We start from the raw sequence: 26055 nt of genomic DNA, 5'->3' as shown, positions 1-26055 counted from the left end.
TTGGTATACCCGCAAATTTAAAAATAAATGTCAACATTTCTGTTATTAGTAGCAATAGCCATGACTTTTGTTGTTTTATGAATTGCTATACTAATAACAGAAATGTTGAAATTTATTTTTAAATTTGCGGGTATACCAAAAGCTTAATGTAAAACATGTAAAACTGTTTTGTATGCACCTTTACACTCTACAGTTTTTTTCTGTAAAATGTACAGGAGGGCAGGATATTGCATAAAACTAATTTCCCATGTTAAATCTCTACGTTCCTACTTACCACCCGTACCCGTGCACCACCCGGTATATACGAGTAAGTCAAACTGACGAGCAGAAATGTCCCCTTTAATCCCTATCGAGCTGCATTTAATTACAACGTAACAATCGATTACAGTTTACAGTAAATCGTTGCTATTAGACCAATGAACTTTGTGTATCCACATTGCAAGGCTTTTAAGTTTAAAACTGAAGCCTCGGAATTATGTTGCGCCAGTTGCCAAGCGAAATTGACGCCATTGGTACCGCCACCAGAGCCACTACATTCCTTGGTTTCCGGAAATGGGCCAGATTCTATACATTTTTACCTCGTTTTTTACTCATATCCACAAATAAAACAATTGTTTTCAAATTACGGCATTTGGCGCAGCAAAAAAAAGGTACGTTGCTAGCTCTGAATCGCCAAAAGCAACGTAGAAGTGAGTGCGTTTATTTTTTATTATTTTGGGGAGAGATGGGGAGATTTTGGAGCAACTGTGTCAAAATCTCTTTTCCGGCTAAACGGTTGAACCGATTGGAACCAAATTTGGTATTCTTAGACAAAAGGGCAGAATCGCGATGCGCAGGTGGAGCGGGTGGTACCTGCGCTAGGCATAGCGAATTTCTCGAAATAATTTTTTGTTATTATTTATTCCAGTTCAAATTGATTAGGTATGCATAGCTAGGAAAGAGGACAGCGTCCGTCGGGACAGCTAGTTAGTAATAAAAAATTTAAAGAACCCATTCGTGCACGACGAATTATAGAATTTAAAATATTTAAATTAAATCAATCTGTGCAAACCGATTAAGGAAATCACAAACGATCATCGAGAGTGAACAACCGGTGTTTGCTTTTCAGACGTTACGACCTTTATTAAATGTTGGAAATGTTTTAGTCCAATTAAAAAGACTTGACAGGTATTCAAATTTAAGTACTTTAATTGCATTACAATGCAGAATTGCATAAAATTGCAGAAGTTCAGACTCGAACAAAAAGAACAATTTTCACGTGCACGGTTCAGTGCGACTTTCCTACAATGTGAAAATAAAGGTAGTCAACTTCTTTAATATTAAATGACACAAATTAAAGTTGCAAAAAGAAATCCTCAATTATTCTGTCCTGAGCGCACGCTCATAAGCAGTATAAAGAAACATAATTTAGGATTTAGCCAAAATCTGTCTTTAGTAAATTGTCTGGAGTATTAGGTATCACGGTTCCTCAAGATAAATAGAATCATTTTGCGGATTTTGTTGTAATCGAACCGAATTCAATTTTATTCTCTCAATGGCAAAGTATTTAAGAGTTTCTTTTTGCGATACTTCGCCTGACAAGTTTTCTTCGACCCTATTAGGTGGATACTTCAATAAAGATTCAGATTTTTTTGTGAGGGATCATTCGAGCTATCCTTACAACGTTCCAGTTCACTCCCTCAGGAATTCGTATTGTTACGGGTCTATATGTATATAATCTTTCTTTCTCGAAATAGCCTTTTACTATAACGATATGAAATGGTTTTATAGAAACAAAGGAATTTATGTGGGCGAGAACGTTCAGTTTATCTACAAAATATCGAAGCCGAAATGATTACTGCTCCGTAAACTGGCTTGAAAGTTTGCAAATGATAATTTGCAAATACTTTCCGGTTAGCTAACTTTTTCAATAACGACAAATTTTCTGGAAAATTAGTTCCATTGAATACAAGTGCACAAAGAATAAATTCTTGCGAACTTTACATAACTTATAATTCCTAACGCGAAACACAACAAAAAACAAACACTTCTTTAAGTAAGTTTTTGTATTTAAGTTTAGACAGAGCCCCGTAAGGTGATTTGTTTGGCGGTAAAATAAATTAGAGTGATTCAAAAAGCACGATCATAAAGTCATGTTATCATTATAACCCTCCTTCGTCAACATACAGTGTGTCCCAGATCGGGTGGGATTGCATGGGTAACTTTGTTATTATTAAGGATAGAGAATTGGTTAAATGGGCAATGTTTTGCAGTTTTAGATGCTTATTTAAAATTTCCTTTTGGAAATTCAAAATGCCGCATAGGTTCGACGTAAATTCAAAAAAACTAAAATTGGTCATTTCCTTGAATGTCTTATATCATCGAAAGTATAAGAGATATAAAAAAAAGTTTTATATAAAAGTGCCTGTCTTTGATACGTTTAATTTAGAATTGATGTCAAAAAAAAATTCAAGATGGCTACTTTTGAGGAACATTTACCAACTTCCTAAAGTTAAATAGGCGCCATATGGGATTTTTAGATTACTTGATAGATTTTTTCATTCTCTTTTCAACGAGCCATCATAACATAAGATTGAAAATAAGGTACCAGTTATATCAACGGTTTTTATATTTTAATTAAGTAGGCTGTGATGAATTAAAAAAAACAAAACAAAATCTATTCGAGGCAACAAAACAATGAAAATAATTACATCAGATGTTTAAAAAATCAGGGACGCACTCATGAGAGGGGGGGTTTGGGCATTACAACTCCCTCCAAAATTTTATATAAGCATTAGGTCTAGAAAAATTTGATTTTTATAACATCACTTATTGACTTATTATCCATACTTACATACCTACAAATGGTGGTATAACTACAAACTATCTCCTCGAAAAAAGTCATGCCATTATCCAGTTAAAGACATTTCAAGACACTTCGCTTTATTTTACACAATGTATTACCATTGATGCATTGTCCCAGGTCACAGGTGGTTTATCCACAAGAATATCGAAACTAACAGTTTTACTAGTCCGAGTATATGGACAGATGAATCTTATTTTTCTAACTGTGAAGTGTTCAAATCGACATTATGAACACTACTCGTCACAGGAAAACCTACATGTTGTAGTTTCACGCTGAAATCAAGTAATATTTTTTTAAATTAATGTATTTTATGGCATAAAGGGAAGTCATGTAATTGCACCGGTAATCTTCGATGGATCTTTAACTGCTCACCATTATTTACAAATTCTCCAATAAACTTCCTTAAAGGATTTTTCTCGACAACGTATGTTTCGAAGGAAGGGTTAGTTTATGCTACCTACCAACAAACTGGCTGCTCAGGTCACAATTCACGAATTATGTACAGTACATTACATTATAAAAGTAAGTACTTAATTAAAAAATAAAAGTAAAGTGGAAGTAGCTACCACTACAATAATAATAATAATCATCAATGGCAACACGTTGCCTAAACTGAACTCTCTTGAAGTGTGTTTCACTAATAATGGCCAGTATTTTAAACATCCGGTGTAATTATTTTCATCTGGTGTAATTATTTTCACTGTTTTGTTGCCTCGAATAGATTTTGTTTTGTTTTTTTTTATTCGTCACAGACTACTTGATTAAAATACAAAAACCGTTAATATAACTGGTATCTTATTTTGAATCTTATGTTATAATAGCTCGTTGAAAAGAGAATTTAAAAATCTATCAAGTAATCTAAAAATCCAATATGGCGCCCATTTAACTTTAGGAAGTTGGTAAATGTTCCTCAAAAGTAGCCATCTTGAATTTTTTTTGACATCAATTCTAAATTAATCGTATCAAAGACGGTCACTTTTATATAAAACTTTTTTTTATATCTCTTATACTTTCGATGATATAAGACATTCAAGGAAATGACCAATTTTAGTTTTTTTGAATTTACGTCGAACCTATGCGACATTTTGAATTTCCATAAGGAAATTTTAAATAAACATCCAAAACTGCAAAACATTGCCCATTTAACCAATTCTCTATCTTTAATAATAACAAAGTTACCCATGCAATCCCACGCGATCTGGGACACACTGTATACCGACAATCGACAATATCCGACAATCGACAATATCAATAATTGACAATGTCGATAATCAGCAATATCGATATCAATAGCCGCTAATATTGATAATCTATGTCCAAGATGTCTATCATGGAGATCTCCGAAACCATAGAAGATACGACAATGGTCCAATTAGAGAAAAGATGCGCAATTAGAGTTATTAGCATGTTTTAAAGAAGAAAATTCCGATTACTTCCTAAGATATGCCAGATAAATCGAAATTTTCCGATTTCGTTTTTATTTTTTTGTAATGTTATTTGAAGAGATACAAAAAAAATACTTTCTCATTGTCACTTTTTGAGCTCTACAAGACACCGTTGAGAGATTTTCTATACAACGTTTCGTCTCGGAGAAATCATCAACTTTATTTTTTTATATGGTCAGTAAAAAAAGTACATACTGTATTGAGTAGCATTTTTTTACGAATACAACGACATACGGCAAAAAAAACAAAAATTGGCAACTATGTTGGTTTCAACAGGATGGTGCACCCGAGCATAACATCCTAATTGTGTAAGAATACCTATCGCTCCAGTTTCCTGGAAAATAGAAATAGCACCATTAGGGCGTGGTGGGCGGGTGCACTATCCCGTGGTAGCCAACAGTTTCTAACTTTTCTTTTTGCTTGTGTAAAATATATAAACGAAAGCCGCAAATTTTGGTTTTTCTGACATATCATCGGAAATAATCAGAATTTTATGGTTTTTTTAAAGCGTAGTAATAACTGTTTAATTGCGGAACTTTTCCTAATTTGACCATCGTTGTATGGTCTATGATTTCGGAAATCCCCATGATGAACTTCCTTACCTTGGACACAGGGTATATTATTGCGCAAGCCTAGATTATCTGCAAATTCCAGGCCATCTGGGACACCCATAATACATGGTCTGTAATGGTACATAGAAGTTTTCGTTAACAGAAAAAATTCAGAATTATGAATTTTTGCAGGTCAGGATTATTTGAAATTATCTCTCAATTTAAAATATTGTCAAGGTCATTCAACATACAACAAGTCGCCATTATCTTCTTTATTTTAAACCGCCCCACTTATTATTTAATGTTTGGATTTCCGAGAAAGTTTCATTGCAGATTTTATCATCCATCACATAGATATTGTCCACTATTTTTTTGGATATCTCGATTTTTCAAAAATGCAACCTTTTTTTTCAATAATGCGCATTTTATTTACCCATTACTCGCAAGCGCTTCCGGGATAAACGGAAGCACAAGAAGTAGACTGTCAAAGTCTACATTGACAATTGATTTGTCGCATACACTTATCACCTTCAAGCTTCGTTTTTTAAAATGTGAAAACCATTTTCGGTTTAAAATAAGGAAGTTAAAAGCGACTTCCGCTGCAGCCATCAGAAGTTGTATGACTTTAAAAAGATTATAAAATTAAAGAGAATCTTGAATAACTAAAAATTCAGGAAAGTTTTCAACGAAAACATTCACTTCCAAGTTTCATGTATGCATAGGTATACCTCGGGTATTATATACCTAACTAAAGGTACCTTTATGAAATATTAGGTAGGTATAGGTAAGCGTTGAATGAAAAATTTTACATTCAACGGTATAAGTATGTCAAACTATTTGACTTTATTCAAGGACGCGTGTGTTGAGAGGTTTTCAAAGAATATGTTACCTATACGCTATACCTACCAAGTACAGGTAACCTAATTGTTATCAGAAAGTCATGCAGTAAAAAATGATGCTTAAAAAGCAGCTATAGTAGGTAGGTAGGCACATTTGAAATAAATCTCCAAGCGAACCTACTCAACACAAAGATACTTTTCACAGTTACCTATATCTATAGGTATAGGTACCTACATATCTGCCAAGTACCAATGCAGTCAAAAATTTGCAATTTTAAAAAAGTTTTGATGTACGTTAGGGTAAAGTAGTGCTGCAAATAAATCACCAAAACAAATTATTCCGTAAATGGCGCTAATATAGGAATCGGCACAATTTTATGAAACATATACCTAGTAAGGATAGCAAGGTAGGTATAAAAAATCATCTCAGTTAACTAGAAGGCTAATTTCAGACTGTTCATTTTTACCTGGCCAACCTCTATACGTTTGTGCGAAATCGAATATCAAATAATTAATTAATTTAAAATTTCATCATGGCAATTTATATAATTACATCAACTAATAAGAAACAAAATTAAGATATATTTTTAAAACTTCAGCAACAGATTTCCACTTGTGCTCGCCGAGCTTACACAACCCTAAAACAAGCCCAATGCGTGACAAGTGACAATCAGCTGTTCGGTCACGTTAGTGCGGAGTGACGTCATCTGTTGTAATGTTGGGGTCGATATTCGGGTCCGTGCGGCAACTTGCATCTCCGACATATGCCTACGTTTTTAGCGCTCGCGTAAATAAGATCCGCACGCGAAATATGCTATTAATAAAAAGTACGAAGTTAATTTGAATTTAAGACCGCAGATTTTTATGTACAACGTGCAGATTCCCGGTAGAAGGAAATTTAACTGTTATGCAGTTGCAAATGTAGTAGCACCGCGCGAAACAGCAGTTTACTATTCTACTTTTACTATGTAATAAAACTGACCTAGACAATGAAGTCATTTAAAAATGTGAATGAGGAGCGATTAATTATTATTACACGTCTATAAAATACTTTATAAATAGAAATAATTTGGTTTATAGCCCTAAAATCGCTTTTATGGCTTTTTTGGGAATTGCACACTTAATGTATCACGCCGCATATACAAACAGGCTTAATTTTTAATTTTTTCACTTTTCACCGAAGCTTCAGTGAAAGTGCATTGATGTCGCTATAAATTTATAGCTTTATTATGTATATTTGAAAAAAACTGGATTTTAAAGCGCGACGTAAGAAAGCAAATCCCAATTCCATCAGTGTTACATCGAATATTGACCTCATTCATGCCACTCTATGCGAGGGTCCATTGACGCGACCCCTCTAAACCGAGTAAATGTTTCTGGTGTTGGTGCGTTACGTAAGCTATGCCAGATACAATCTATTTACGTTAGGTTTGTAAATCCTATGCCATCTATCGTTACATTCTGCAGCTGCATTTAATAAGATTTTGTCTTCTTGATTTTTTTGGTAGGTACGCGCAAATGTGTTTCAAATTATATGATTATTAAAAGGCAATAAACTAACCTGGAGGTGGGTATGGTCCGGTAGGTACAGGTTCCGGTCCATAATTTCTTAGTCCATAACCACCATCGTGAGGGTGAGCAAACCCAGCGCTTTCTGCTACCATGGCAGCAGCCGCGGCCACTCGCCCGCGCTCATCTGACGGTGTCTGGTATGGGACGGGCTGATGAGCGTCTACATGGTGCCGGCCAGCTGAGGAATAGGGTGAATAGTTACACCATGACGAAGACGAAAAGCTTTGGTGACAGGAAGATACGGCAGGATCTACGCTAGGTCCCGCTGCTAATACACTTGAGTATTTATACTCTGGAGTACCGCCCCCAGCTACCGTGGCAGCTGGGGACCAAAACGACAGAGCACCGGCTTTTCGACTGTCTCTGCCGCCCGTGGGGTCGGCAGCTAAATTGTAATACGTGGGGGCATTTGCATACTGGTGGTGGTTTAAACCGACAGTGGGCTCAAATGCTGTTGCTCCCGCGTGATGGTTATCTGAAGGTGAGTAATTCCAAGGCTGCCCGTGATGCGAATGCCGAATGACGCTCGGTTCCGCACACTCCCCATAGCCAGATGTTATTCTTTTGGCAGGTATGTGTAATGGACCTGCAGATCCACTATTGCTAGTAACGCTGGAAGGTGACGAGCTCGACGTTGCCGATGTGGTTACCGCGTGTGGAGGTGCAGTAGCTGGACTTGTCATACCGCTATTGCTGATAGGTGTCGATGCTGTTTGGGGGGCTGGCGGGGGGCTTTCTTCGTATAATCCCCCGTTCATCATAGACCACCACGTCACCCCGGTGGAAGTCCCCGCTCCGGTGGCTGGGGAGGATCCGGGGGGATGCACATGGTCGTACAGGGTGGGCGCGGCGCACGCCACGGGGTCCGCGATGGTGAGGATGATGATCGCGCGAGGGGATCACAGCATCGGAGGTGGCGGGGATCACAAACACGCGGAATACACAGTTGCGGGCCAAGCGTTGAAGGGATAAACACGTAGAGATCCGAAGAGGGATGATGCGTAACAGCAATTATGAAACAAATAAAACTTTTTTTAAAGTTCGCCCTTAATTAGGCAAATATCACTCAATGTCCAACCAAATTTGCTTAAGATTGTCAGTATTGATAAAAGTCACAGAATTTTACACTAATCAATCACAGCTAAGGTAAATCAAAACTGCACAACGTAAGGGAATTTAACGGCTCATTAATTTATTAATTGATAGTTACCATTTTGATAGATATGTATGTTGGAAGCATTAGTCAATTTCCCTTTACCACCATTTTACGACAGTACAAGAACGCTTTTTGCCCCTTATATGATGGGTCAGTAAGATAAAGATGACAACCCCCAATAAAGGAACTAAAGACTTCTTTTAACAATAAGCGCGTCACAATAAACGACCTGACACTGTGTTTCACGGTGAGGGGTCTGCAGTAGACCACCACGAATAGTTTTTCTAATGTTGCCGGTTCAAATTTAAAAATTACGTGGTCAACTAGAAGTCACGAAATTTTTTGATTTTTAAGAATTTTTTACGCGAAATGTATTCGCGATCTTATATTCACACTCGTACGCTACTAACATCAACGTACAGATTGTGGACGCATACTGAAGTCGCGCAGTCCTGGCGCCTAATACTGTCGGCTCTTGATCGGCGACGCGCGTGCGATCTAGCGGCGATCTCCGAGAACAGTCGCGATATAAGAGCTTTGTATCAATGCAGACCAACTTATTCTATATCGTAAAGTGCTAGAGCTTTCCAAGAAAAGGATACGCGATACGACATGCAATTTTTTATTTCTCCTTTTTGGGGGTGAATTACAGTAAATTTTGGATTCGGTGAGCACGCCCAAGAAAATAATTTATATCTACATTTTTTTTGCCAAATTAGTTTTCCACTTAAAGTGTCCTTTCGCCATTTTCTCAACTAATAAAACCCAAAGTGCCGCAAATTAGCAAATTTTAACAAAACTTTGTGCATAATTAACTAATTAATAACTGATATCCTTTTCGCTTTTAGAATAATAATGTATTGTTCTCACGACCAAATCGCTTCTAGTTCTGCTTTAACGACCAAATTGTTATGATTTAATGATCTATGAATAAACCATAAATACTTCAATTAATGGCTCTCGTAAGTCGATCACGGATCACTCCGTATTTTTTAAGTTTTTGTTACTGAAAGCAGGGCCTGATATCCACTTCATTTACAAGGCATTAGGTAACTTCTTGACAAATCGTCATCGAAACTAACACAATTAGGGATTCGTATTTAGTACGCAGCCACATCAAATATGGTAGTGCATATATAGTATGGCGCATATCTCCGCCCTGGTCGCGGGGGTGTGAGCCAATATTGCAGTGCGGCGCCCGTCACTAACTACATATTGGATGAAAGCTCAATTCGTTGTGCTCCGATGCCCGCCATGAACGATTTGCTGTCACATGGAAATTGGATAACCTAATGCGGCACTTCTCTGGCATACAAACCATCCAATATACATACATTTTTAAATTTTATTACTATCAAACATTTAAGGATCCGTTCCTCCCTCTTCATATATTATGTAAAGGGAATCAAAACAATCTTAAGCAAATCATGATCCAGAATACAATGGTAATATTGAACAGTCACAGTTCTTGTGATTTTATATGCTATAGGTGTGCGTTAATACCTATGTTACCGCGTGTGTCAACATTATCCAGATAACTTAGATTACTTAACTAAATAAAAATTTATTAATTTGTCTCAGTCCAATGATTATAAATACCTATTTGATAATTTTTAAATACTTTTTTTTAAATACACTTCACGTCTGCGCGTTTTGGTCAAAACGTGAGGGTATAGGTATACTTACATAATTAAATATATTTGTATGTAGGCATTGTAACCAATGTTCATCTTTTATTCAATTTAAAACAAATAGATTTACAAATGACCGGAATCGAAAAACGCCTCTAACTTTTTCCCATCGTGATGCTTACATGAGTTGCGTTTCTTTATAAAATTTTTGTTTACATCTACGGCAGATTAAAATACCATAGGTAGGTACAGGCGATGCAATCTCATGTTGCAAAAAAGTAACACCCAAACTTTATCAAAAATTTCCTCCGAGCGAAAATTTGTACCTACACCAATACCTTTCTTAAAAAAATTCCCTTTATTTCCCTTTAATTCCTTAATTCCTCCTAATTTTTTTATTTCCTATTAATACCTTATAACAATGCTCTCAATTCCCCTACACATTTTTTTTTATTCCTTACCTAAATTAATGCTCTGAATTCCCCATAATTCTTACCTTACTAAAATTATCTGTTGTAGGTAAGTAGGTATTGATTTCTCTTTATCAACATTAAGTTTTTAAAATACATGCGGTGCGGCGTTTAAAAAATAAGAGTTAGCTACATAAACAATTGTTGATTTGTTCAATAGGTACATGAAGTTACTATACCAAAATAAACAAACAATATTTATTCCAATACAAAGTAATAAAAAAATTCAAATACAAATAAACATCTTTAATAAATTCTTATTAAAAACATTGAGCAAGACTTATTAATAAATTACAGCGAACGGTGTCTCTGTATACGTAATTAATACTATTTACCTATCAAGAGATACTAATTTTGTCCGCTCATAACTGAAATGGACCCGTTGTTTCGGTACCACATCGTAGTCTTCAGTCTTTGGCCACAGAAATGTCCTGTTTTCCTATTTCAGGAAATTCATTTTGTACTACTGTTTATATTCGTTAGGTTCTTTTCTAATATAGGTACCACATTTGGTTATAAAAAACGGCATAATAATTCCCACAAATTTGTTAATTTTTCAGTCTTTATCAGAATTTATTATTCACAGTGGTATAATGATCATTCTATATAGTTCACTTTGTAACTCAGATTCTAAACTCTTTTCCGAACCGCTATCAACTTCTTCCAGTTTAATCCTTTGCTTTTGTTTATCCGATTTTCTTTCACTTTTCCTTTTATTCGAGTTTTTACAAGAGATTTTATTTGACACAAAAAACCGTCAATCATCAGTGCGTAGATGTTTCTTTAGGAGTCCGTTTTGATCACTATATAAGAACATGACGTAAGATCGGCACTACTATGGTGACTTTTGGGGCACGGGGACCTGTCGTGGGAAACAGTCGCTAGGTGCCAGGTTAGGCGTGAGTATAGGGAGCATAGGAAATCACTTAAACGTTGTTTTCACGAGAGAACTATGGGGCCTTGTCCGTGCGAATGCACTGGTGCGTTATTTTGGTGAAAGATCACAAGACACCCTTTTACGGTCGTTTTTCACGCAATGATGGATAGAGCTTATTCTTTAAACCATCTTCGTTGAGGATGCACCAGCCCCTGTAGTGCCGAATGATTACACCATGATCTTGTAATATGAACATGTCGACAGATACTAACACTATATACCTATTTTCAAGTGTAACTCAGAAACCGCGTGAGTTATATTTCAGAAGGCATTAATTGTAATTGAGATTAGTTAAATGCAATTCAGAAGAGTGGTAAATTTGGTAGTTTAGTAACTTGTACCTGTAGGTACCTATCAGATATAGTGCAGTAAATTGTTATTCAGAGTAATGCAGAATTCGTTAATTTCCTTTAAAAAATATATTATCAAAATACCTCTGGATGTGATTTTGTTGACGTTGCGTTGGTGGGCAAGGTTCGTAAACGTTAACTCTTAAGTAAAATAACCTACTATAAAGTGAGTGAGTGTAAATGTTCAACATCATGAATTTAAAAGATACTTAATTGTGCAATTTGTCAAATTGCAATACCATCAAGATATGCAGTAATTCGGTTACAACCATCATGCTGGAACCTGTTACATATTTAAAATGCGTTGAATCCTAGGTTGAATCCTTGCAGAATGGACAGTAAAACAAAAACATTATGAATCAGCCACCATGAATACAGAAGACAACAAACGGAAACGAGCAGAATATGTAGAGACTTTGAACCAGAACATAGAGCAAGGCTAACAAATTGTTTGGATCGACGAAACAAATTTGTTTTGGCATCGAACAAGAGGGCGTCCTCGAGTCCAGAGCAACACAGCACCTATCAGCGACAAGTGGACTCAACATATATTTAATTTGAGCAATTTCGTCAACAGTAGTTATAAAAATGGAGCAGCAAAGAGGTTCATTTACCGCAAATTTGGCTAACGTATGGGCGACATCATTACCTACTGAAACACTGGGAAGAAATTTGGTGGTTTACGATAGCCTCCGTGCCACTTAAGATTTGAACCAGTTATATCAATGCAACGACTGCAACACTATTAAGGTTGGGACCTACACACCGATGTTGAACCTTATTGAGATTATTGGGTCGAAAGTTGAATCCAACGTCGCCTTCGTGTTCTCCCAGTGGTTGCACCTGATGGAGTTATAGAACAAAGATTTGTATACTTGGAGAGAATTATTGATGCGGCAAAAGACATACGATTACCGGGGGTGATGTACCTACGCGAGACAACATGTTAGAAGACCGCTAAATATTTTCCTCATTTTATGAAATACCATCTTTATTTATGTATAATATAAGTACCTATATGTAGTTTAGTTTTAAAAATAAGGTGAAAATATATTGAAAAAATTTATTAAAAATTTAGCTGAAAGCGATCAATCAGTTCGAAAATCAAACGAATTCTACTCTTGGTGTCCTTAAACTGTCAATTTTGGACCAATTTTGGCAACGGTCTTGTTTGTAGCGTTTCCGGGCAGGCAGGTAGTGGTAATATACAATGATATTTACTACGAGGTAGACATATGGATTTATGTGTATTTTTTTTCCTATGCCTACTTTTGTCTTCTGAAGGGCGCCTAATTTTATGCAACCAAAATAAGATCTTAAATCAAATAAAGATCTGGCTGTCATATTAATTAATTTGAATATTGTTGCTTTGGCTTCCCTATTCTTATTTTAGTTCGTGTCCGATGTAGGTTCAACTGAAGAAAATGTTGATATTTAGTCAATTGGTATAGTGCCGGTAACAGTTTAAGGAGGGTAAGCCAAAGCAACAATGTTCAACTTACATAATTATGTGACAGCCAGATCTTTATTTGTTTTACTATGTTATTTTGGTTGCGAATACACGTAAGTCAAGCTCTCTATGTCTACTTCTTAATAAATATCACTGTATAGGTAGGTATTAAAAGCTGTACCTATGTACCTAATTTTCCACACAAAAAATTAAAAAATTGTAATAACGTACGTAATAAAACAACCCAAAAGTTTTTATGCGAGAAAAGTTACTTCTTTAATTTTGAAGGAAAATATGCCTTCAAATGATTTTTACTGGTGGGATAAATCCATGCTATTCTTAGAATTGGAGGGGGGGGGCCATAGAAATCATTCATCAACTGGTGAAAACGGCTATGGGTTAATCGAGGTTTTCAGTGCCGGAAACTAAGTGCCAGCGATTCAACCTCTGATGGTTTACACATTTTTGGGCTTTTAATAATTATTAAACCTTAAAGCGCCATTTCTCGGCAAGTAATTAATCAATTGGAAAAAGTAAACGGTGGCATAACTAATGGAGACCCCTTCCAAGTTATGAACCATTGTAGAGTTTGCAGCCGCTAGAACAGTCTAAAAAGTTGCAAGAATTATTTTTTTCATTACAATTCGATGTATAAAAATCGACTGGTTTGTGGATTTTTGTAAAAACATTGAGTTTTATTAGGGAGTGCAGGTTTTCTATGAGCACCTTGCAGGTATTTCTTTTCTATGTACAGATAGGTATTACATATTTACATACCCATAGTAAAAATAGTTGTAGAAGAACAATTGGCTAGGACTCCTGCCCCAAGAGCCGGCATTGCCGCGTTTGATACTACCTAATTGACCAAATAAAGTCCGTGATACCATTTTTAGTTTTTGGACATCTTATATTTCAGTAGATCCAAAAGTTTTGTGTTGATAAGATAATAAGGTATATGGCCTAGGTAGGTAGAAAAGAAGCGCACTCAGGAGAAGAATTGAGTAGGTGTTCATAAACTGCTTTTGGTGTCTTGTAGGTAGATCTTAAAAACTTGAAAACAGTTTAACAATGATGCAGCTTTGCAGATCATTTTTTTTTATTTATTCAACGCTTATGGTAAATAAGTATAAGTCTTCCATTAAGGTTTGTAAACATACATTGAATCTTCCTACAGCCATATGAATGAGGAATATTATTGTTTCCTTTCCACTTTAAGAAGACTGCGTATGTTCCGCCAAAGAATCACGTATAGGTACTAAATTCTGTTCGGAATTTTCCACAGTGTCTCTCGCATAGAATGCATTACGTATATACTGTAGATTTTGTTAGAGTCCTTCTTGAACTGCAATAAAAATATATAATAAAACTTATTTTTGTGACATTTGCTTTCCGTTAGATAAAAAATAGAGGTTAATCTGCCATTTTATGAAGTTAAAGTTGAAGGATCAAACATTCTGATGCAATATGCTTATGTGACGTTCCAGAAAATGTTGATTCCTTATTCCGCCCTAATAAAATTAATCTTAATATACATTTTATTATAGGTATTAAAGTTTGTAATCGATCAAAAATTCAAGATAGTTAAATCGGTATTACGGAGCAAATACTGGTGCCCGCAATGAACTATTTTAGGAATTTTTCAGTCATTTCCATAATCATTGGATTAAGACAATATTTAAACAGACAAAATGAAACTCTTTTACCTTGGTGGAATCCGGCGAGCGCAGATCCGGGGAATACTCTCGAGAGTCTAAACAGAAAAAAGGACTTTTAATTAAGGGCTGTAAGAGAGAAACAAGAAATTGTAATCAATCTTAGCATAACTATCGTGCCTGTGTAAACTATACACAAAATAGACAATCTTATGCGTGGTGTTAACAAACACGAACCACACTTATGTGTACAGGATACGAAATAAGTTTATCTTCCAATATGGTGACGGATTGTATATTTGAAAATGCGAATTAAAACAGCTTTGTACCCGCGTACTGACATTTCCGGAGATTATAGCAATAGCACCTGACCGTATAAATGTGGGAATTATTTTAGATTAAACAGTTTCACATCTAAAACAGGGATTCGGCCAACTGTTATACGTCAATTTTAGGAAGAAAATAAAATCCTGGGCGGTGCTAACTAACGCTGTGCAAAAATGACTAATCTTAGAGCTTACGTTTGCAGCACGTTTCGTACCTTAACGTATCTGCAGTAGGTATTAGTCCAAATCGAAAACTACGTTCCTATAAATAAAGAATATTAGTTGCGCGATACAGACCTGCTAGACAACTCGAAAGGATGAAGGACTCTTTCCACGTCCCCGAACAGCTTGACTCATTAGATGAAAACTGGTAGCAAAAAAAGAAAGCCTGAAACAAAGAAGATGAAAAATATAAGCGTAATAATGGCGTTAATTTTTTTTCATCACAAATATTAACCCTCTCCTGTTATACTATTATTGCCCCGACATTCCTTCTCTAATCAGAGTTTATGGAGACATCTTAGGGCGAGATAAAGCGCAACTGGACTGGAACCATTTCATTTCTTGGGGACCTCCGTCACAAATATCAATTATAAGGTTAGCCTGATAGCGGTTTGACTTGAAAAGTAGGGAGTTCTAATGACAATAATAAAAAAAATATATACCTAAGCGTACATTTTGATATCTTCAAGGGGTTCGGTTTGAGAAAACAGTTTTTGACAGTTTCATGCTTAATCCTTAGAATAATTAAAAGTTAATTAACAAAATGGAGATTCTATACCTACGCATCAAGTTCAATATTGCCTAAAAGAAGAGGTGAATTAATTTGGTGGGGTTCGTTTCTGTAATCGCCTCAAATGGGAATAGAGGTGAATTTTTACAGCTAATATAACGTCAGGTTGCTTTCATTAAGTATTGATTACAAAAGAAAGTGGAATGTCCGGCGTATATTGTATTCATTGTGTATTATTTACGATGTCCCATGTGAATAAAGCAATGAACGGCTGTAGATGGGTAATTTTCTTAAAGGGGATATCGATATTTGTTAATGGACCCCAATTTATACGTTAAACGTTATACCTAATGATACATGATACGTCGACACCTCTACACGTGTACGATACGTATAAGTACAGAGAATCCTATTACAATATATGGGAAAATTAATAACAAGCCTTTTTTCTGACATAAATAATAAACAATTTTTAACAATTTTGTGTAGTAAGCGTTGCCAAAATGGTAAAATAATTCATTGATGGTTACCATTTTGATTTTCAAAAGGGCAAATGATTACAGAGTTCTTTGAATTTGACAATATGCTTTATTAAAAAGTAAATAAGAGATCGGGTAGTGTAGGTACCTTAAATAGGTAAACTGACGGTAGGTATACAGCCCATCCACAGGAACCGTAAGTACGTATGTTATTACATTAATCAGAAACCCTCAATCAACGGATTATCAATTTTATGCTTTATGTGGTGTACATACAACTAAAAACTATGTTGCTCCCGTTGAGTTTTTATATATTATATGTGAATCATGACATTATTTGAGGTAATTGTTGATTTTATTTAAAATTATCTATTAAAATGATGTGTAATTTTATTTGAATAATTGCCTTTAATTTGTTTATTTTATTTTTCGAGTAGAATTGTATGAAATGTTTTGTTAAAGTTGTCTCCGGTCATTGCGATAAGAGCGTTATCGCTGCGTGAGCTAATTAAGTTTGTAGATAAGCTGGTTTCGCCGATAAAAAGACACAATGATTCGACGACGCAGTAATATTGATAAGAAGGAAGGGATGGTTCGGAGAGTTTGAAATTGTTTAAATAGAGAGACGGACTAGAATCGTGGCTTGTTTAGTGGTCGGCAGTAATGGTTGCTTTTTTGGTGGTAGCGGCTTTTGGTTTAGGTATTGCAGATAGTGGTAGTTGACCGTGATTTGTTGCAAGACATTTAGTCTTGGTAATAATACATGTGATATAGAAGAAAGTCAGTTGTGTAGGTGTACTCTAAGACAGGGGTCGCCAAGCGGGCGGCCCGCTTACTGGTTCGTGAAGAATTGCCGATCGCCAATGCTAAGTTACTGACTACATTGAATAAATAAATATTATTTTTAATACTTAAATTACCTGTACCAAATAATTTGGCTGTTCTTTGATGCAATATTAAATTAAATAAACATTTTATTAAATATACATACTAGATTAAACATTTTTTGTTTTGTGGGCCCTGAGAAATGAAACAGTTGGCAACCGCTGCTCTAAAAGATTGTATCTAATATGTCATTCAAAGTGATTGTGTAGCTCGAGTTAAGCGGAAGAGTGTTATAATACCTACTCTCACGGAAGTTTTTTATTATTATTTTGCTATCCAAAGTGTTTTAGTGTTCTCGTGTTTATCGCTGGAGCATTTCTTTATAGTCCAGTCAATGAACGAATTATTTGGAGGTGTAGAGTGCGTTAGCAGGCACCTAAGCTCACTAAAGTCTCCAACACTTTTATTCTCACCACTATTTTTGAATTACCAACCGCTCTCAAAAAGTCAATTTAAAAAAAATCATTGCAGCACCTCTTGACTATCACAGAACCAACTATTTAGTGCGCCTCTGTGGGTTCTACTTGTTTGTTTTCTACTTCTCTTTGGGCAGCATAGGAAACTTCATGGCTGGCCTCAAGGAATGTCTATGCATCGCCTACGCTCCCGTCTCTATGGGGAAAATGCTCCAGGGTCACGCGTTTGTTTGAGCCCTAAGAAGATATTTTCTTGCAACAATGGCATTGTCCAACAAAATACTTGACCAAATCTAACCAACAGAAGTAGAGAAGTCAAATGTCACGGGGATTTGGCTGGTTTCCTTGATGAGCCCCCCCAAATTGATTACCTTAAATTAAATTAAATTTGAGGAGAAACATATTAAAGGCAATGGACCCACAGCTCAGCTTTGGATCCAGTATTTCAGCGTATTCGTAATTAGCAAGCAATCAGATGAGGATTTGTTAAAATTCTGGGTCCGTTAACTTGCCCCCCCCCCCCCACTTAAAGATTTGCTAGTCCTATTATTTTAAAAATGAATACGTCCGTTGTGGCGCTCACATGCACCACCGATAATAACTCTTGCGCCATGATCGTTTTTCAGAAATCCGAAAATACAGTTGGGAGAGGTCCATGGTACGTAACCCCCCCCCCCCCCAAATTTTCAAAAAGTGGGGCGGCCAACGTTTTTAAAAGTTACTTTTTTTTATCACCCTTACATACCAAATTGTACTCCTAGGAATGCCCCCCCCCCCGCGATGCATCCAGGAAACTTCGAATAAAAGTTCTCCGTAAAAGAAAAACAAGTATAAATTGTGCACAACTCTTGTGCATTTTTTTAACCGAAATAGCTTTTGTTTTGACATCACCAACGAATATATTTCTTGCAGACGTCTCAATCGCCCTTTGTGAGTACACTATTCCGACAATCCATTCTTGAGGTATAAGAGATAAAGAAGGGCACAGTAGTTAGTAGAAAACGGTTTCTTTCGTTCGCACGGGAAAATTATAGATTGTACAAACCAATTTATTTCGATGAGACCTTTCATTAGAATACCATGAAGGGTAGAACATGTGTTTACCCCCCCTCATTTCCTAAAGTTTAACTTATCACCAGTAAAGGCATGCGTATGCAAAATCTAAGACCAATTGGTTGTTGTATGTAAAAGCTATGCACGTTTTACTTTCAAAAACAGCATCTCAGGAAATAATTCGTGGGGGAGCCCCCCTTTTACACAGCGAAATTTGATGGCCGTCTGGCATACCTTCAAGGTATAGGCTATCTACTGCAAAAAATTCCACTCTAGGATCATTCTCCTAGAAGTAGTTCAAGTTGAAGTGGGTCCGGACGGACGGACGGACAAAACGCAAACAATATCACTTTTTTTTTCATTCTTAAAAAATGCGCTAAAAAGAAAATATTGTTGCGAAGGAGACTCACCATTGAGATAATTTCTTAATTTTTGTGTGAAGGCGAAAGAGATTGTAGAAAGATTCGTTCCGAAAAATTCACCTAGGTAAATTCGCCTCCGAAAATTTGCCCGAAATATTCGCCACACGGTAAATTCTTCGAAAAGTCGCTGTCTACAAATTTTTGCAATTATTACAAAATGTGCCAGTAAAATTGATTTTCGCCCTTATTTTTGACCAGGGATTGGTTAAGTAATGCTGCACAGTACCTACAATTCTTACGAGAACTCATAAATCTATAGTGACGTTACTTTTCGGAAGTATAAGATTTAATGCTAATTTTTTAGCAAACCTTTTGGGAGCAAGTGCTCTGGGATGTTCTTGGAGGCAAAAGTCCGGAGGTTTTCTTGAACGCAATGGATAATCCGTGTGCGACTATTACAAGGACGAACTTACCGGGGACGAATCTAACGAGGAGGGCCATTCAAAGGGCGAATTTTCCGGGAACGAATCTTCCTCCTGAGGGGCGAATATTCTGAAGGTAAATTTTCGGGAGCAAATGTACTGGGGTATGTTTTCTGGGACGAATTAACCGGTATTAAATTTTCATAGGAACATCTCCTGAAAACGAGTTTTCCGAGTGCGAATTTTCCAGGGGCAAATTCACTACAGCTTTTTCTCCATTTCGAATAATTAACCTTCAGTGTCCAATGCTTTAAAATTGCTATATATAACTTGAGATTTTAAAATTTTAATTTAGTCCACAGTTTTGTGGTTAATTCTTGTTAGTAGTCAAAATGTAAAATGTTTAGTTTTTTATATTATTTTTAAAAAAGAGTTTAATTGTGTAGGTACCTAAAAAGCCGTTGTACCTTTCAAATGAATATGCGACAGGGTCGGATCCGTGAAGTTGGAGTGTCGACTTGAAAGGAATTAAGTCCCATGTATCTCATAATTTTGTGCTCATTTTGTGCTAATTTGTGCTGCTAATTTAAAATTTTGTGCTCATCAGCTTAATGAGTAATTCAACTTTCTCTGATGACACTCCAACTTCAGGCTGGAGTGTCAACATTGATATTTTCAAAATTTTCTTTTACTATAATTTTGTGCTAATTTGTGCTGATAATTTAAAATTTTGTGCTCATCAGCTTAATGAGTAATTCAACTTTTTCTGATGACACTCCAACTTCACGCTGGAGTGTCAACATTGATATTTTCAAAAATTTCTTTTACTATAATTTTGTGCTCATTTTGTGCTAATTTGTGCTTCTAATTTAAAATTTTGTGCTCATCAGGTTAATAAGTAATTCAACTTTCTCTGACGACACTCCAACTTCACGCTTGAGTGTCAACATCGATATTTTCAAAATTTTTTTTTACTATAATTTTGTGCTCATTTTGTGCTAATTTGTACTGCTAATTAGCAGTCCATGTACTGTATTGTCTAAGTTGGAAACCCATAATATTCTAGACACCGAAAGAATTGTAAAGATATTCATAGAAAATGAATATGATGGTGTAAAGATAGAAAGCTAATATATTCTCCAAAAGGTTTCGCAAATACTTGCAGTTAGTAATGAACAATTAGGTACATCTCCAGGTGTAAATTTTCGAAGTAGGTTATGTAATGTCGTCTCACGTGACGTTGCCAATGTCAATTTCGCTAAGATGGCGGGTCCAGGAAAATTGCGATGTCATCCACGTTCTGCGTAAGAAATATCCAGGTAGAGAATAACGTAAAAGTATCCAGAAGAGAAAATGATAAGAAGTTAAGAGAGAAGTTTGAGCGAACCTTGAGGGAAGATAAAACCCTAAAAAACGTATTAAGAAAAATGCTGAAGTACATACCTCACACTAATTACTTACAAAGCGTATTCAATGGAGCACAGCCACAGCACATCAGAAATAGAGAAAAACACTCAATATAATATTACATAATACATAATATAATATGTTCACAGCCAAAACAGATTGACACAAAGTCAAGTAAAAAGTAATGGCGTATCGAGAAAAATTTGCACGCAATTAACCCAGATCCAGATCGTCTCTGAAAGGAAGAAGTATAGGACATGCGTATGTAGAAAAAAAAGAAGATCAAGACCTCTAGTGGCGAACCAAAGAACTATGGTAATAACAAATATACTATAGAAATGACTGGCATCTAAACTAAACGGGTTTACAGAAGGAATACCTAGATGGGGTGAGAAATATAAAGAGAGGTGCAACTCGATTAATTTAGATGAGGCTTATTGCAAGATGCTTCAGTACATCGGCAATTTGGTAAAGAATAATCGATTTCCGCAGATGTAGCAGCGTTTATTTATTTATTTACTGTTACAGGTCCATTTTTAGTTAAGTTTTGCTTTAGTTATTTTGATTTTTAGGTTAGGAATTTGTTTATTTTGTTTTGATTTTCATCACATAGGCGTTCCTATTTTCTTAAATTTCTTCTTTCTATTTCTTCGCTTCTTTGGATTCTTGCTCTCTTCTTACAATTGTATTTACCTTTTCACACTTTAAACGCTTTTCCTTTCCTTACTGTTTTCACTATTCTAATTTTCGAAGCTTATGTGTACTATTTTATTCCATGTTACGCCTCTGGTCCGCTTTCAGTGTCATCTATTGTCAGTTCTTGTAAACTATGCTATTCTTTCCCGCTCTTTTCAAAAATCTATTCTTCTTTTCCCGCTGGCTTTTTATGTTCCTTAATTATTGGTATTACTGTTCGTTTTTTTCAAATTCTTCTACGTCTCGTTTCCGTTTTTGGTCAATTGTCAATTGTATGGTGTGCTTGTGAGGTGCGGAATTTTTGCAGCCGCTTTCATCCGACAATTTTGGGATTTCTACCCTCGTCCTATAGTCTCCACTCATTACCAGGAATTGGTATTTCTTCCTTGGAAACCCTATTTTGGGGATTAAGAGTGGAAGAGGAAACGCATTTGTGTTTGTGAAGTTATCTACAACCAATATATTATATATGTTACCCTTGCTCGCCGGATTTCAACCCTTGTGTAAGTATTTTTGTTGTCTGTATCCTTTTCTATTTCTTCGTTGTCTCTTAGGATCCGAGCTTTATTTCACCGTCCACCAATTTAATTGAGCCTACATACATATCTATATATTGTCTCTACGTTAAGGCCCACACCATCTCGTAAGTAGCCTTTTTGTGATAGTTGTAGCTCGTAATGTTAGGTTTTTGTTCTAGGGCCTTGTAGTTTTAGTTATTTTTGTCTATACTTGTTATACGTACCTATCTACTACTAAGAAATCTTCGTCTTCGTCCATCTCCAGTCTTCAGTCGTCCGTCTTCAGTCGTCCGTCTTCAATCTACAGTCGTCGTCTTCAGTCTTCAATCTTCTTTCGATACCCTCAAATTTCTTTTCCTCGTTCCTTTCTACCCGCATCCCTATCCTTAATCTACCCCGTACTTAGCCACTGGGCTACCACCGCCAAGTCCGCCGAACAACTGCTGGACAACTTCAGGAGCCAGAAGAGCTAAGTTCAAGTTATCTATTTACCTTAAAAAAAAGTTAAGTTTATTTAGAAAAAAACCCATCACATTAATTCAGTCACCCTACATCTTAATAAGTAACTGAGTCAAATTTTATTGTTTTGCTGTGAGACGAGATCTCGTACCGTTTTCTTTTTTTTGCCGTTTTTCTTCCCTGTTATCATTCCGTGCCATTATCAATCATCATCATTCGCCCTACAATATCTGTATTAAATTCTTGAGTTCCTTGCAGAATAAATACCTTTTCTTTCCCGCTATCTTTCTCTATTTCTTTTTTTTAGTTTTACCCCTGCATTTCCAGACCAACAGGAGCAGGTTTCTAATTTTTTTTCCTGTACGGCTTGGAACTATCGAAAAATTAGTGGCGCCTAAATTTTCGGAGCATTTATAGGTATTTCTTTCAGGATCGTCGAACCACCCCTACCACCGAGAGCAGCTGGAGCCGTAGTGCTGGGTTTCTTATTCCCTGCTAGTTTTCTTCGTCACATTACTATTCCTCTCTTGTTCTGGGCCATCAACAGGCTTACGCCCAATTACAGAGTGACCCGCATAGTGCTTTTTAGAGGTGCCTCTGCAGAGAAGGTATGAAGTTGTTTTATACTACTCCGGTATTTACCGTACGAATTAGGAAAACTGCAGAAAAACGTCATTCAGAGTAGCCGGCAGAATGCTCGCAACTGGTCTCAGGTATCTGCCACAGATGAAAAATTCACCTCAATCCAGGTTCGAACACCCGACCTCCGGAATTATAGTCCAACGCTCTTTCATTGGTTTTCAATCGGTTTGTGTTGTTTGGGTGGCCTTTAAGCATCAGAGTCGCACGTCTAACACACTCACACCCCTCCCACTGTCGACTGTGGGCACGGGAAGCTTCGGGAATATGTATCGCAATTTTACATTATAGTTGCGCCTCTTTGCTATTTCTCACTCAACAATCAACGAGTAAAATTCGAAGTATATAAGGAATATAAATTTGGAATATCAATTGGTAAGAAAAGAACGCTACATATTCCTTTCCTTGTTTTATTCCTGGTTGCCGTATTTACCGCTCATCAACAAACAATCAGATATTTAAATTTGTGGTCTCTACGCTTCATGCTTCTTGCTAAACAAAACCAAAACTGGTGAATACTCAAAATGTTTCCTCCAAAATTTACCGCCCCTAGAATTTGCCGTTCTAGGCGCGCAACTAGTCCGCCTTGTGGGAAATACACCCCTGGATGTAGCTCAAGGGAGAGTAATAAAAAAAAGAGAGCGAAGCCGCAAAAGGCACCTTACTGTGGACATAAAAGTTAAAAAAGAGGTTTGGGCCTAAGGCGAGTAAATTGCGAGCATTTTTCATGCATTATTCGGGACTTCCATAGTCCATTGTTATGTGACCTATGTTTTCGTTATTAGAAGCATCTATAATTAAAAATAAGGAAGTTAGTATTGGGCGGTTTGCGCATGCGCATATGTAATATGGGACGTTTGCCTTTACTAGAATGTGGTTAAATTTTCCAAAAAATATCTATAAAAAAAGGATGCGGGCATTGTGCAGTCTGCGCATGCGCACACCTGATTTTTACCATATGCGATATGTTTGCCTTTACTATAAAGGTGGTGAAAATTTCAGCAAAATATATTAATAAATAAGAAAATTGATATTGCGCATGCGCACATTTATCGTCATGAGCTACCGAATTCAAGAAGAACGAACTAAATATATTGGAAACTGTAGGAGCAGTGGCGCCCTCGCATGGACGGACGGAGAAAGTGGTCATAATTGCGCCTTCCAACATAAGTTTAAAAATGCGCTAAAATCTAGGTTCTACCATTAAAAAAATAGAAAACATTTAAGAATAGTAAATCTATTAAAATAAAACAGATTGCAAGCTGTGCAAACAGATACCGCATTCACAGGCTTCATTCCGTTCTTCAGCCTGATAATTGTCATTACGACTAATTATACACGAAAATTAGGTAACCATTTTATCACAAAATTCCATTATAATTCGGATTAATGTTATAAGTTCATAAACACAAATTCAGCCCTATTTCTTTTGTACGATTTGTTTGTTTCTAATTCTTTTAGTAACTGCGTTGTAACTCAAAGTTGATTTTTGAGCTTTCCTAAAATGTATAATACATCATACCTACTTATTTTCAAGAATAAGCTTTTTACAATAAATTTTGCTTATTAATACATCTTGCCTGAAAGATAATAACAAAAGTTTTTTTGTGGAAAGAGTAGCTAATTAGCTAACACTCCACCCACTATAAAATAAAGACAATAATAAATAAATAAAAGGTTGGTTATTAAAAGGTCTAGAAACAAACGACTGACGACATTGGTTATCTACATTAAAAACTGCTTGAATAATGCTAAAGCCATTTTGTTCTAGCTTCAACATTTTTCACTTTTTCTCTAGTGAAAAAACAAAAGACGGCAGCTTATTTCCGGCAAAGGTAATGGAATAAGCATAAAAAATAAGGACACGAGTACTAAAACCGTTTTCGTTTATCTGCGCTAATAAGAAAATTACCCATTTAATCCCATCGAAATTGGACCACACTGTACATAGTACGTACGGTACGTACCCACAGGCAGAAAAATTTTATTATTTAGAAGTTGCTTAAAATGATCTAAGATGTCGACATTTGATGAAATTTTTTCCAAAAAAACGGCGATGGCAATATCCAACTAACTGACACTACAGTGAGTATCTTCAGAAAAATTTGAATTACTCATTAACCTGATGAGCACAAAATTTTAAATTAGCAGCACAAATGAGCACAAAATTATAGTAAAAGAAAATTTTGAAAATATCGATGTTGACACTCAAGCGTGAAGTTGGAGTGTCATCAGAGAAAGTTGAATTACTCATTAACATGATTAGCACAAAATTTTAAATTAGCAGCACAAATTAGCACAAAATGAGCACAAAATTATAGTAAAAGAAAATTTTGAAAATATCGATGTTGACACTCAAGCGTGAAGTTGTAGTGTCATCAGAAGAAGTTGAATTACTCATTAACCTGATGAGCACAAAATTTTAAATTGGCAGCACAAATTAGCACAAAATGAGTACAAAATTATGAGATACTTGGAACTTAATTCCTTTCAAGTCGACACTCCAACTTCACGGACCCGGGTGAAACTATTTTGAGTGCAACTACCTATCGTCGACAAATCGATATGTCTGTGGACTTCTATCATAAGTCCATATAGCTGCCTATAATTAGACCCATTTTGTATGTTAATATAAAAATTCCTATAACAGCAATAGTAATAATTCTTTTCCACTATTGGGTGTTATGAGAATATTGATTGAAACAGAGACTTGTTTTGTTCCCAAGTTGAATCCAGATCTTTTAGTAACCGAACACAACCAA

General features: G+C 36.0%; 1 protein-coding gene across 9 annotated transcripts in view; it reads right to left on the bottom strand.

Moving 5' to 3' along the window:
* LOC116166312 (homeobox protein abdominal-B) overlaps positions 1-26055 on the bottom strand; it is a 441837-nt gene that overhangs the window by 53214 nt on the left and 362568 nt on the right. For 5 of the 9 annotated variants that reach the window (XM_031481238.1, XM_031481243.1, XM_031481246.1 and 2 more), the window contains 3 exons: positions 15522-15612; positions 14950-14996; positions 7242-8054 (listed from right to left, as the gene is read on the bottom strand). In XM_031481238.1, coding sequence (XP_031337098.1) covers positions 7242-8013 — 772 coding nt within the window. In that variant the 5' untranslated portion in view covers positions 8014-8054; positions 14950-14996; positions 15522-15612. Of the gene's footprint in view, positions 1-7241; positions 8152-8462; positions 8865-14949; positions 14997-15439; positions 15613-15681; positions 15698-26055 lie in introns of those variants that run through there. The other 4 variants (XM_031481244.1, XM_031481240.1, XM_031481245.1 and 1 more) reach the window with 4 other exon arrangements.

Source organism: Photinus pyralis, unplaced genomic scaffold (genome assembly GCF_008802855.1).
Source record: "Photinus pyralis isolate 1611_PpyrPB1 unplaced genomic scaffold, Ppyr1.3 Ppyr1.4_LG3b, whole genome shotgun sequence".
NCBI classification, from domain to species: Eukaryota; Metazoa; Arthropoda; class Insecta; order Coleoptera; family Lampyridae; genus Photinus; species Photinus pyralis.
The sequence above is the reverse complement of the archived record's forward strand: the minus strand, read 5'-3'. Positions and strand labels throughout refer to the sequence as shown.